The sequence below is a fragment of the Corvus brachyrhynchos genome, unplaced genomic scaffold (genome assembly GCF_000691975.1).
Source record: "Corvus brachyrhynchos isolate BGI_N302 unplaced genomic scaffold, ASM69197v1 scaffold783, whole genome shotgun sequence".
Lineage (NCBI taxonomy): Eukaryota > Metazoa > Chordata > Aves > Passeriformes > Corvidae > Corvus > Corvus brachyrhynchos.
In genome coordinates this window covers 135189-149598 of record NW_008236979.1, presented here as the reverse complement: position 1 = coordinate 149598, position 14410 = coordinate 135189, and the positions used below count along the sequence as shown (strand labels likewise).

The 14410-nt window shown below is 40.8% G+C and overlaps 1 protein-coding gene across 3 annotated transcripts in view; it reads left to right on the top strand.

The window, feature by feature from the left end:
- The window catches only part of ABLIM1 (actin binding LIM protein 1), a 132600-nt gene that overhangs the window by 83693 nt on the left and 34497 nt on the right, over positions 1-14410 (top strand). For 2 of the 3 annotated variants that reach the window (XM_017728609.1, XM_017728608.1), the window contains exons 8-10: positions 1773-1831; positions 10819-10896; positions 13487-13642. In XM_017728609.1, the coding sequence (XP_017584098.1) occupies positions 1773-1831; positions 10819-10896; positions 13487-13642 (293 nt within the window). Of the gene's footprint in view, positions 1-1772; positions 1832-4165; positions 4229-10818; positions 10897-13486; positions 13643-14410 lie in introns of all 3 variants that reach the window. The other variant, XM_017728610.1, reaches the window with a different exon arrangement.

Genomic DNA, 14410 nt, shown 5'->3' with positions numbered 1-14410 from the left:
TTAATAGAAAAGAATCACAGAATTGTTAAGGTTGGAAAGACCCCTGAGATCATCAACTCCTATCATTAAGCTAACAGTGAGGTCCAGAGGAATAGGGATCATTTTTCTCAGGGCCACACAGGAAGGAAGCTCACAGCTGGATTTGAGACTTGAACCAAAATCTTCTGAGTCTTAGATCATCCTTGAGCAGTAAGTGTCATATTCAGAGAAGTACTACTCAGCTCACTTCTTTTAACATGAACTTACAGCCTTATAACCTGAACTTTCTTCCTCCTGCATGATGGACAGGGCACGGCTCCCTCCTGATCTCGCAGGCTCTGTGGGGTCCTGGCTCTGAGGCTGCTGTTTGTTTACAGAGAAGGCTGTTGGTGCACTTCCCCTGTTGTCTGATGGTTTCCCTCTGCCAAATGCACAGTTTCTTCTTCCTCGGCTTAGACTCACAGCCAAACATCTCAGACCCTTGATCCAGAGTCACAGCATTCTGTCCTGTCTCCTGATGATGACTGTGCTGCATACTGCTGGGAAGTGAAATGATTCCTGCTGGTCTTTACTTCTGTACCAAGCCATGTAAGGGCTTGTTAGAAGAAAGTTTCCTGGGGCCCTGACCCATCCTTCTCCTGGGCTCTGAGGGTGGGTTTCCTCTGGCTGCTCTTGAGCTAATAGTCACCAGCAGGAGATCTGGACTTGGCTCTGTTTGGTTTCTTTGTGGACAGAGTGAAGAGGTGATGTTCCCCCCTGCAGATAGTCAGGGCTCTGGATTGGCTTTGTGGTGACTGGAATGAAGGATGAATTTGGCTGCAGCTGCAGTCAGTGTTAAAAATCAGTGTTAGTTTCTGCTCTGTTTCAACTTGGCCAATACCTGCCAGCAGCTTTCCAGCAGTGACCACAGTTTACACTCTGTTTCAAAGGACAGCTGAAATGGGATGGAAATTCTCCTTGCCCCTGCCATTGCTCAGTCCTTGAGGACAGCAGGCTATTCCTACTTTACAGCATAAGAAAGAATATCATATTTTGGGAAACAAACAGCAGAGGACTTGACTTTCTTAGTAGAATGCATAGCTGGAATAGGCCATGTGGAAACACCAGTGCCACACATCAGAGCACGGGGTGGAAGTGCAGTGTGTGCCAATGGCAGGTACAGTGTGCTGGGATCCAGGGAGAGGCTCTCTCACATGCTGCTTTGCACCACCTGTCATCCTGGCTTCTCACCCACTGCCAGTGGGTCACACACAGCCCTGGCTCTTGCACTGTCAATTGTAAAATTTTGCTTTTCCTTTTGCATTTTGCATGAGGGAGGATGTGATCTGAGTAGTACTTTACCGTAACTGAGTATGACACCTATTGCTCAATGGACTTATCATCAGAGCTTCCTTTCTATGTGCAGGGCTGTACGTAAGGGGAGAACAGATCAGGTAACCACGGCCCAGTTCCTTTGCTCTTACCCTCCATCCTGCCAGAGGAACCCTCTCTCTTTCAGTTCCTCCAGCTGGTGCTCGCTGACTCTGTTGCTGCTTGAGGCTGCTTGAGTTTTAATTAAGAATGTGTGCAAAGTGCTTTGGCAGCCTCAGGACAAAGCTGAAGATACACCAAGGATTTGAATACTTTTTTGTTTCCCTTGTATTTCCCATGAGCTAGACTTTAATGTGAATACTCTCATAGTTCATACAGATTCACCATCTGATGCAATGTAGAGATTCTCTTTAATAACTGACTTGTCATGACCAGAAGTCATCTGCTTTGCTCTGAATAAAGATGTGTTTTTCCTCCCTCAGGTTCCACTGTCTGGCATCCCGACTGTAAGCAATCCACTAAGACTGAAGAGAAGCTCCGGGTAAGCTGAACTCCTGGCTCAATGACACACCATACATTTTGCACACACAGTAATTGAATGTTGTTTTTAAAAGAGTGACTTTTTCCATGTTTTTTTCGCATAGCTGTCACAACTCTGGCAGAATATACAGTGGAGGCACTTCAGAGGTATTGCTCTGATTTTTAGGCTTACCACCTTCACATACCTGTCTCAGTGCACTGCCTTAAAGATAGTGTCATTTACTGACATACAGACGTGGCCAAGTATCTAAGACACTTCATTTCATATCTCAGTTGTTGTGAGAGAGACTCTTAAGGAGAAGATATGAACAGGGCAAATGCTATCATATATTTTAGTGGTTTTGCACATCTGTGTAATTGCTCTATAGTTATCCCCTGTTCTGCGTGGTTATTTGCAGCATTTAGACAAGATGAACTCTTCTTTCTTTGCCATCCAAGTAAGCCTCAACCTAAAGTGATCCTGATTTGAATGCCAAAAAGAGCCACAGTTATCCTTGGAGTCACATCAGCATATTCAGACAATCTTTCTGGGTCAAACCCTCAGTGATAATAATGCTGCACTGATAAATGCTAGAGCCTGGCTTTTTGCATGAACCAGGCAATTCTAAGCCCTTACTCACTGATTCATCCTCTGGACAATTTTCTCTTTTTGATGTCCCTTGAATTTTGCTAATTTGCCAGGATATTAATATTAGAGACTGAATACAAATAAATTGTCTTTCGGATAAGGAAACTAAGAGGTACTGGTATGAAGATACCTACGACATCCTGTGGGTTGTATTCTATGTGGGTCTCATTCACAGGAAGCCACATCCTTTAGCATTTATTCCAGTACACTGGTCTGTAAAACATCCCCCCTAGAGAATTTATTATGGTCATAGGTAATGTGCAGATAAATTCTTGTTGAGGGGAGTTCATGTTAGTGTGGGCAAAAACATAACTGGCCCTAGATGGGCATGTGGTCTAGAATGGCCAAACCTCAGTGCAGGTACCATCCAGCATTCACACATTGTTCTGTCCTGACTTTTTGTAAGAAAACAGAAAATGATGCCAGACTGGATTTTCTTCCTCATTTAACAGTGTGAATGTAAGACAGTATTTTGGCCATGCTTAAGTGTCAGAATGCTTGTGCCTTCTAGTACTTGGTTTCAGTACAATACTTCCCTTTCACTTGGACCCAGGAGTCTTATCAAAGCACTCCTGACTGACTACACTGTGGCCCTTATTAGCCTTCTCCAGCTGATCTTATAAATCAGTTGGCTGATTTCCGTTCCCCATGGAAATGGCTCTAGTCCTCTTCAAGTATTTCCCTTTTTGTCAGCATTTTCCCCCCTCAGCTAATTTTAATTGAAGTGAGAGAAGTAAATGGATTTACTCACCTGCAAGGCTTTGCCTAAGTGAGTTTTTGCAGGAAGATGAAGTGAAGCTCAAGAAGGCATTGAGGGAGCATCTGAGCAATGTCACAGCACAGCTGTCCGGCAGGACCATGCTCCTGGAGGAGAGCTGCTATGCAGAGGTTTAATATGGCCTTAAAAGGCATTGATAAATGCACCATACTGAAGCTGGCTGAGAGATGCACCATTTTTAGCTTCTATGGTACATCATAGATAGTCTCTGTCTGCTCTGGTGCAAAGTCAGGCACCTTATTCTAAAATCAGCCGGAGTTCACTTTGATGACTTTGACACATGCTTCATCTTGTTGACCCAAATGAAGGCAGTAGCAAACAGGTAGGTACAGAAACAAACAAAACTGGGGGAACTATGTGCTATTTGAGCATGTCAGCACTAAATTGGGATCTGTACTTTGATTGAATTTCAGTTTTTTATTCAGGGTCAGGCCTAGATTTTCTGGTGGTTCTGCAAAAAGCCAGTGCCATTGCCTATTTGCTTGCTGGGTTTCCTTTCCCTATAGAACAAGAGAAAACAAAAAGCCCTTTTATCACTGAAGTCACTTCAGAAGTTTTCGGCAAGTTCTATTTTCTCTCAGTAACTGAATTGTGATATAAACTAATCAGCATTCGAGCTGGTCAGGATCTGAGAGGGAGTTCATAAAAGCAATGGTTGCTTTAGATCTTTTCCCTACGGATATTTGTGGAAGTTTACAAAGACAAAACAAGCAGAAAACAAAGCAACCATATGCATGTTACAAAAATATATATTATTTAGGTGTTTATTTACAACTGTCTGGCTGTTCGTGATTCTGCAGCAGTCAGTAAGTAACAGATATTATAACACAAGTAGATGATAATAACTTGATTGAAAAAAGAGCTTAACCACTGAACTGGGGAAACTGCTTTCCTTTTCACTCATTTTTCCCTTTTGTGTTTCATGACAGCATTCCTCATCTGAGTTCTTTTATCCAAAGAGTCTGGTTCTGCGCAGGCCACGCTCTGCAGAGGTTTGCTGTTGTGTTTTCATAGTGTTGATAATGATCTTCTTTACTGAGAAGATTCTTTATTATTGTCATTTGCTGCGCTTGCTACTACTCCTGCCACACAGCTTTCCTGCTATCACTTGCCACCATGGGCACTGACGCTGTATTTTGCATCACTTGTTTCAGTGTTGCTTGTTAATTCTCACATTTTTTATTTTGTTTAATGAAATGCTTAAAATTAACTTTTTTATTTTAGATTCAGATGAGCTTTTGGGGGCTGTAGTATTGGTCTTGCAGTATTCCAGAAAGTTTTCCTTCTGAAACAAAAAAATTAGAGAGCAAATATGAAGCAAATTAAAATGGCGAAAAATATCTGACTTTAAAGTGATGGTTAAAAAGAAATAGTTTTCCATGAACAATGACTTACGATTTTAGAAAAAAAAAATGCCATCAGTTAAGTCACTTCCTTTTTTGTTTATATTGACCAACCACCCATGAATACTTTAGTTGAGAAAATGCTTACAAAATCCCAGGTTTGGATATATTCTATGTGCTGCCTGAGTGCATTTGCCTCTCTAATCTGGTGCACATCCACATGTGAGTTGCAAGGTCCTCTCTGTCCTCTTGACCCTGGAGTAGCTTTCTACTTTCAGATTTTACGGAGTTTGCTTTGCACCTACAAATACCACCCACTTCCACTTCTTCTCCTTCAGGGCAGTGTTTATTTGTTGGTTGTGTCTGCTGTGGGACGTGTGGCTGTGCTGATGCAGGTGCACCTGAGGTAGTTTTCAGCTGGTGATGAAGTCAGAGCGCACTGGTGTGGACCTGGTCCAGGCTGGCAGCAGGCAGACAGGCTGAGAGCCCGTGCCACTGGATTTCCTTGGTGTTGGTTTGTGCAGCCTTCTCATCTCTAATGGCAGAGTAGATGCGGCCATATGTCAGCCAGGGCAGGGTGTCTGTGTTAGATCCAGCCTGCAGGATGGGGTTGGATGGTGGAACCCAAAGCTGTTATTCAGTGAGGGTTAGCACAAGCCCTCTACCCTTTGTCCTGCACAGCAGTTTAGTTACTTAACTTCTCTTGAACACCTCTCTCTCTGTTGGCTACAGATCTGTGTATCAAGAAAATGCAGCATAAAGATGTGTTATCAGCACTCCTAAGGAGAGCAGTGTCTCTTCAGTCCTAAGCTTTATGGAATAAAATGTTGGAGTCTGAGAACAGCAAACTGTGGGCCATATCACTCATCTTTTAGGCCAGTATAGTGACCTTTTGCATTTAGCTTAGCAGGCACGAGTCTGAGTTTCCAGTGTTGAAATCCAGAAGCCTTAGGATTAAAAAACCAAATCCTATTCAATGTATTGGAAAAATATGCAGGGCAAAATTGGAGTGGCCCACATTAAAATAAAGGTATGTTCTCCTTCTTGCTTTGTAGACTGTGTAGAATACAAATAGCTTAGGTTGAGATGAATATCCTCTTGCATAAATTTGGTCAGTACTAAATTCTGTTTAGATTTACATGTTGGTTCTACAAAGTGTAACTCAAGGCAGATTTTGGCTTCAAGGCTTTTTCTACAGAGTAGACACAAAGGTACTGTCATTGGTGTTGCTATAAAAGTGGGCCTTGAATCTACATGACAATTGTAGTTTGAAAATGGTTGGGTGAAATCCTCTGAATTCTCTGAGAAGCTTGTGTTGAATTCAGTGTGTTCTGGACTTCCCACTTTATTTTCTTGTTCTTCCCACTTGCTCTTGATGAAGGCTTAGTTTGCATGAGTAGTACTGTAGAAGTTTTTTTGGTACCAACATACCTTCAGTCATTACGTGCTGAAAATTCATTCTCCCGTCTGGCCTTTGTGTCCAGAAAGGAAAGAAAAATTAGTTGTAACCTATTAATATCTGTGTCTGTGTGAGTTTGAACTAAACCTTTTCACTAGTTTTGTCTTGATGCATATTTAGTGCAGAGAAATAAGGAATGCATGCATTTGAAGGAAACGCTCTTGTAAGGAGAAGGGTACAGTTAAACCAGCAGAGAGGCGTAAAGAATGCTGACATTGAGGGGCTTTGTTGGTCTTGTACAGCCATTGAAAATTACAAAAATCCATAGGAAATCCACACTTTATGAACCCTGGTTCCGAATCCTAATTAACTGTAAAACCTCCCAATTGATACAGCAGATAGTCAGTGTAACAAGTGTTGTACTGAGAAAGTCAAATCCCTTACTGTTGGAAAGTCTGCCCAGTAGAAGAAATTCCATCCTAATCTTCTATTAGTTTATTTATAAACATGCTTCACTTAAAGTAGCTTCTGAGGTTTAAAGAATTTGCTTAAGCTCTAATGTTAAATGTTATTAAGTGAAAACATATTCATTCTTCTGCAGCTATTATCACCGCCTTGCATAATGAACTCTATCAAAAAATTAAGGCAGGTACTGTAAATGGTGACGATGCCTTTGTTAAACGATAGTGCATCCATTTGGCCAGATGTTCTTGGGATCAGTTTTGATCTGGTTGCCTGCACCTGTAAGTTTTTACAGAGCATGATGCTGAACATCTGTACTTGAGAATGCCAGAGCCACCACATTGTAGCAGCACCTGGATGATGTGAATGGCTCTAGTGGGGATTCTTTTATTTTTTTAAGAAGTTATTTATTTAGATGATGTACCATGCATGATGACATGATAAACAGGGGTAAATGCAGATGAACATCTTAAGCTTTGTAGTCTAATATTAAAATACCAAGTTAAATCAGTTTGGGGCATCTGCATGGGTGATGTGATAACTGAGCACTCAATTCACGGTGAACCTAAGAGGATGAGCATGACAGTTGGTATTACCTCTATCAGTCTGCAGATTAAACTGGTAAAGAACTTTTGTGTTGAAGGCAAATGCATGGAATGAAGAACAAAAACATGAAAATAAGAAGTCTCTGATAAAGTGGGAAATACTGAGAAGCCTTGCAAATACTTTAGATGCTTTGTGATCTTTTTTTTCCTTTGGCTCCTTTAATGACATGCATGAATTTTACTTGACTCAATTTCTATTGATTTTTTTTTCATATACTTCATAGACTTTCTGTATTTGGTACAGACATCCTATATTGATATATTTACTACCGTTACATCCATTTGCGGGGAAGAGGAAAGGAAAAAAGCGATGACTCTTCTACTGTCAGAAAATGTGGAGAAGCCATGTACCACCAGAAAAGAAAAAAACTATTAGCTCTTCATAGAAATTTCCTTTAAATTTCTCTGCACAAAGGTGGCTTTATATAAAGCTGTATTTGAATCCTTCATGGAAAAGAACAATCATATAAAAAATGTTTCAGATCTGTTTGCAGAAGAAGTAAGGCAGCTTAACTTGTTTTGTTGCTGGGAGTGTAGAACAAGTGTCACAGGACTATTGTGATGGAATTAAATACCTCTAAATTATTGCATTCATATTAAATACTGTGCCCTTTTTCTTCACCTGTTTTCTTTGAACAACGTGTGAAAGAGATGCTCTCGTGTTATCTCCGCATCTCCAATGTTAAAGGTTACATCAGGGCCATTCCTATTCCTGTTTTAGCTGTGCTCTGATCAGCTCCCCTCTAAGGTGGAATTTACACCCCAGTGCAGGTACATCAATAGAGAACTTGACCTCCAGTGTGTCTCTTGCCACCTGTTTAAGATACAGAGTCACAATGGTGTTACACAGGGTCAGGGATGAAAGTGGAACATTCAATCTAATAAAAGCCATACCAGGTCACAGATTTTCAAATGGGAGCTATTATAGGTCTCTTAGGAGAGGAGCCAACCATAGCAACTAAAAGTATGCCAGAGGAACAGCTTATATCAAGGAATCTTTGGTTTGTTAAAGCAAGCAGCATGAATGTTTTTAAGTGGAATGCAATTGTCTTTAGGGGAAAGTGCAAAGCTGTGAAGGATTCCAGACCATATGGGAAGAAGCAGAGTAGGAAAGAGCCATCTGTGATGGAAACAGCCTGGGTAACTCAAAATAAGAAATAGGGCAAAGTGAGGCAGGAAGGGTGAGAGTAGATGTACGAGTCCTTTCCATGCACTGTCTTCAAGGGTATGTTTAGACATAAACAAGGTACAGGCCTGGGAGCTGCTAGAGGAGCCTCAGAGTTCCAGGTCTGCTTGGATTCAGCTCCTCAGGAAAAGAGCAGCGTGTGCTCAGGCCATGGCTGGCAGCAGGGCATCCTGCCCAGGCAGCAGGGAGCTTTGCAATAGGCAGAAGGTAAAATTGATGTACGCAGAAAGAGTTACAGAAAATACAAAACTGGTTTAAAGGGTGTCATATCTGGCTCATGGCCTTGTTAATGGGATGGTAAAGAGGAACTTGGAACAGAAACACAGTGAGGAAATGAAGAACAGGTGCTACAACTTACCAGTCCATCTGACAACTCCTCCTGTACTCCAGGGCTAAGAGCACCTAAGAAATTTATTATCAGGATATGGCTGAAACTATCTTCTTAACGTATCTAACTAATAAATTCACTGAAGTGATAAATGCAAGTGAATTTTCCTTAAATGATAAGATTTTTAGCAGTGACACTAAGAGATAAGTCTAAGGAGCTGGAGTGAGGACTAAGAATTCCTTGTTTTCTGAGGCAATTATAAAAGATCCAAAGGGCCTGCCAAGTGGGAATAAGCCATAACTGCCTCTAACACTTGTTTTCCTACAACAGGGAAAATTGAGCAGACTAAACTCTCAAAGTATGTCTGCCAAAAGCCAAAGGTAACAGAAAAACCCCTAACAGTACCTCAAGTACTTCATACTGTTCCCTATGTTGTAATGAAAACAGTTGCTTTCCATAGTAACTGCAGCAACATGTGACATGTGTCTCCAGTCAAACAGAGTGAAATGGAGGAATAGAAGGGAGAATAAAGTGTTTCTCAACAGCAGCTAGATTTTCCAGCTCAATTCTTGTAACATTTCCATGAAACAAGTGCTTGTTGTTGGGTTTTTTGGTTTGGGAGGAGCTTAAGGGCAGATGAGAAATTTCTGTTCCCTTTTGAGATGTAGGAATTTGCAGCTACAGAGTGAAAAGCAAAGAAACATGTAAAGGTCCAGCTGAGAAAGTGTTCTCAAACATGCTCTGGAGAGGATTTGTGAAGGTGTCAGTCCACAGCTACATCTGCTCTCTGTTTGATCCGAATCTTACGTTTTTTGGTGGAACATATTTGAAGCCTTTTGTTTCTCTAACTCTCCCTGAATGTGGTGACTTCATTTTCAAAAGCAAAGTCAGAGAAAGCCCGCTGTATGATCCATGACTAGTTTTCAGCATTTTAATTACAGATGGTTCCAATAGCTTCTCTGGCTTTGAAATTAAAAGTAGAAAGTCTCTGGGGTCAGTTGAAGGGTTCTTCAGGAAACGTATGCTGAGAGATTAGATAGGTCCAGTAGCCTTTTTGTGTTCACTCCAGTATTTCCTAAGAAATAGTGAGCCAGGCTGTCAAGCCTTGTTTCTCTTCAGGTGTGCCTGAAGGTCCCTTAGTCCAGGGGGCCTAATGTCACAAGCTGATGAGGTAAGGACTGTTACCAGGATTTAATTTTAAGTGACTTGGAAGTATCCCACTGCGCTGGTGTCATCAGAGTCATCCTGCTAACACGAGGCTTTGTGATGGGATTTGGTTCTTTGCAGTCAATGAGGCAGCAAAAACTGTTCATGGTTTCTCAGTTGCAACTGGGATATAGTTGACTACCTTTGTGTGTCTGCTGCGTGCCAAGTTTAGGAGTAATCTTCAAAACAGCCAGGGTGACTTTTGATCAAATAGAATACTTTTCAAATGCATCAGGTTTTCAGGATCCCCACATCCTGGTCATCAGTTATTTTGTCTCCTCTCACAAAACTTCCTCCAGGGCATCAGTGTCTATTTAGTCCTAACAAGTGTTGGAAAATGTACTGAATGGAGCAGCTCTGGCTCTGTAGGGGTGAGAGTGTTCTCATGAGTTTTGGTTTGCAGGACATTGTCATTAAACATCATGACTTTTGCAGTGTGAGGAACCATGACATTTCAGCCAACATTTGACTTCCCTGCTGCATCTTAGTTGTGCTGCAGATGTAGGGAACAGCTCCAGTCAAAGGACTTCAGGTCCTTCTACGTAGGAAGGCTGAATTCAGTTCTGACGATTTCATTCCTAATGGAAATCCAGGGATTGAACACGTGGAAAGAGATAACGTGTGTGCTGTGCTCCTCACAATGGTTTTGTCCGCTGGACTGCTGATCCCTACAGTGGTTTGTGAACTAATGTGTTGCTAAAATGACCAGCAGGACTATCCTGGATGGTTCTTTGTATGGCTCCTACAGTGTCTCTGGCAGGTGCTGTTTGATTTTGTTCATTATTGTTGTCAGTCTAGTCTTTTACACTGTATGATTTAGAAAACTCTCTTCCCCTCTCACACCACTCCTTCGCTACCAAAAAAAAAAAAAAAAAAAAAAAAAAAAAAGCCCACTTGCCTCACAAGATTGTGGAATTTGCCAGAATGCTTGCATTTGTGTTGACATTTTTTCCTAAATTCAGTTATTTTCAAGATGTGTGCAGATTTCTTCACTTAAAATTGCCAACGTTAATGGCTTCAGATTGCTCTCAAAAGTTCCCTTTTGTTTTTCAGCCTACAAGAACATCATCAGAAAGCATTTATTCCAGACCAGGTTCCAGTATACCTGGCTCTCCAGGCCACACTATCTATGTAAGTATTCCTTCTGATGAATAAGCTGCTGAGCCTTTGCTTGCACATGAACTGCTCATATTGAAATAAATCACTTTTATACTGCTGCTTTATTTTAGTGCTTAAATTGTTAAAACTGTTGCCATGTAGCTTTTATAACTACAGGATTTGAAGAGCAGGGTAGGCCTTTTCCAGGTCACATTTCTCTTGGAAAGGTACAGTAAATCTTTTGATGTGACTTGAAAAAAAAAAAAAAAAAAAAAAAAAAAGCCCACTTGCCTCACAAGATTGTGGAATTTGCCAGAATGCTTGCATTTGTGTTGACATTTTTTCCTAAATTCAGTTATTTTCAAGATGTGTGCAGATTTCTTCACTTAAAATTGCCAACGTTAATGGCTTCAGATTGCTCTCAAAAGTTCCCTTTTGTTTTTCAGCCTACAAGAACATCATCAGAAAGCATTTATTCCAGACCAGGTTCCAGTATACCTGGCTCTCCAGGCCACACTATCTATGTAAGTATTCCTTCTGATGAATAAGCTGCTGAGCCTTTGCTTGCACATGAACTGCTCATATTGAAATAAATCACTTTTATACTGCTGCTTTATTTTAGTGCTTAAATTGTTAAAACTGTTGCCATGTAGCTTTTATAACTACAGGATTTGAAGAGCAGGGTAGGCCTTTTCCAGGTCACATTTCTCTTGGAAAGGTACAGTAAATCTTTTGATGTGACTTGGTGGTGTGAAGAGGGACAGAGAGCAGAAGGGTCATTCAACTTTGTAAGGATTTTGTGAGGAGATCTGTGCACTTTGATACACAATTTTTGAGAGATCTGCTCTCTGCACTTGGGGAACGTGGGGAGCAGGATCAGCTTACACTGAAAGAAGCCTGCCTGATCCAACACCTTCCATTTTGAAAGTCAGATTTTTTGGTTGTGAAAGGAAAGGTGTTTTTAATTTAGGACAAAACTGTTATTAAGCATAATGCTGAATCACTGATTTTATAGATAACCTTGAGATTATATAGATGAAAATAGAGAGTAAAACACAGAAATTTGGCAGTTACAATAATGCAGGAAAAATGTCCAAAACTATGAATCTCACGTCCTGAGTTAAACTCTAGTTCTTCTGTGCATTTCAACAATCACAAAAATAAGCTGATATGTGGAAAGTGTTGACACTGCAGATATCAAAAGACAAAGCACGTCCTGGAGAACTACCATTCTGTGGGTAATATCAACTTCATAAACTGTAGTTTATGAAATTTAATTACTGCTCAAAATCACCATCTGTAGAGCAACGTGGTGGCCTAGATCAGGGTCTACAAAAATATCTGTAGTAATTTATATTGGATTAAGAGTATCCAGACATATTTGCAGCTCATTAACAGACCGTGGTAAAAATACTACATCATATGTTAATATACCTAGATATTTTAAAGGTTAAAATGGCTTAAGGCATTTTGTTTTATCTGGTAATTAAAAGCTAAACAGATTTGAGTCTATTTTTAGACAGTGATTGTCCTAACTATTTCAAACCTTTCTTCTCTAGCAGGAAATGTTTTGTATTGTTTCTAGTTTAAGGCATTGCTTAAGAACCACCAAGACCAGTGTTTGTTAGAGACCTTAGGAAGGCAAACGCATGTTAATCTGAAGTTACTAGGTGCTAGCACTCAGCAAGAACAGAACTGAATGTGAGTTCCCTTATGCAATCTACTATGAATAAATAAGGTATCTAGTAGAAGTGTTGGAAAACAATTTGAGTATCTTCTTTCACTTTTAGTCAGCAGTGTATTTCAGTAAGGTAGGTAAAAAAGCATGCTGATAACTTTTAAAGTCTTTCTGTAACTGAAGAAATATATTAGTTATCTAAACTGATTGTAAGACCTCTTTCTATCTCCCTCTAATGGGTGCAGCTGACTTTGGAATTTATTTCCTACTTCCTTTTTTTAACTAGTCAAGATCTCCTTGCAGTCTTATTGGAAAAAATAGTCCATGCTTGCACCGTATAGCTGGTAAGGAATGGATGCTTTAGTCAGAAGCTTGGGTATAGGATGAGTGAGGAATGCAATGTAATAATTTCATTTGGGAGTTTAGAAACCCAGTCCTGACAGTCCTCCTTGTCTTTTTATTTCCTTCTAGTAAGTTCTGTTTCCTCTTGTGTGCACAGTTATAAATTGAGTATATGTCTGTGGTCTTCAGCATGAAATCCTTTTGTAATCTCTGTAATCTGCAAACTAAATTGATGTTATCACCCATTTTACATATGGGAAAACAAGAGCAGAAAGGTGAAAATACTTGCCTGAGGCCACAAAATGAGTCATTTGCAGAGCTGAAGTTTCCAGAAAGCTCACTACTGGGGATAAGAAACTTTTGTAAATAGATCTATATATGCCATGTTCTTTCTTCCCTAAGAGAAGAGAAAAAACACTGTGAGCTGCTGTAGAGGAGGCCTGCTGGAGAAGAACAAGAAGCATTCACTGCACATGTCGGGTGCCTAAAAGGGGTTTCCATAGCAACAGTGTGACAACAAATACACAAAATCATAAATTGTGTAAAACAGAAATTGCCAGTGCATTTTTGTAAGTTAATTTGTCTTCTGTCTTTGACCTTTAGGCAAAAGTAGACAATGAAATCCTTGATTACAAGGATTTAGCAGCCATTCCCAAAGTCAAGGCCATTTATGACATTGAACGTCCAGACCTAATTACTTATGAGCCATTCTACACCTCCGCCTACGAGGACAGACAGGAGAGACAGAGTCTTGGAGAGGTAATGACCCACCAGCACCTCATTCCGCTGTGCACTGCATCCAGAGCCCGCTCCGCTTCCCATCGCACTCCTGGAGATCCTTGCTGCTGCTGTTCACACTGCTTTGTGTCTGTCTGATCTGGGGGTACTGGGAACGCTCATGCCGCTGCCTCAGTGTGAAACTGCAGCATTAGACACCTGCACTGACACCAGCAGAGGAATGGCAGGGGGGAGGCTTGCAGGCTATCTCTGTGTGCTTCCTCGTAACTCCCAGGGGTATCCTAATCTTTGGGAATGGCGAAGTCCAGAAAGTGAGGCAAAAGCCAGTGTGCTGCTGTGCTGTGCAGCACCAATATTCACAAGAGAATAGGAGGAATACCATGATGTTCTATGGACTAAGATAGCAGCAGGATACTTATCTCACAGATACTGAAGGGAAGTATATATCACCAGAGCACTTTGCCAGACATACTGGATAAAACTGTGCGAGGCTGAAGTGCTCTTCCACCTGGGAAAGCAGGTTAATTATGTTACAGACATACCTGCCTCACATTTTAACCTGCTGGCATTTATTAAGGATTCTTGTATCATGCAGCAATAAGAAAAAGCTATGTCATTTATTCTTCTAAACTTGTGCATAAAGGTATCTTTCAGATTGTCGGTCCCCAGTTTCCTCAGGTGAATTTCCATAGGTGCAATTACTATTTACATGATTCCAGTGCAGTCTGTGAAGCAGGTTTTGTCATCTAATACCATCTGTCTGTGAATCAGCCTTCCTGAATGCAAATC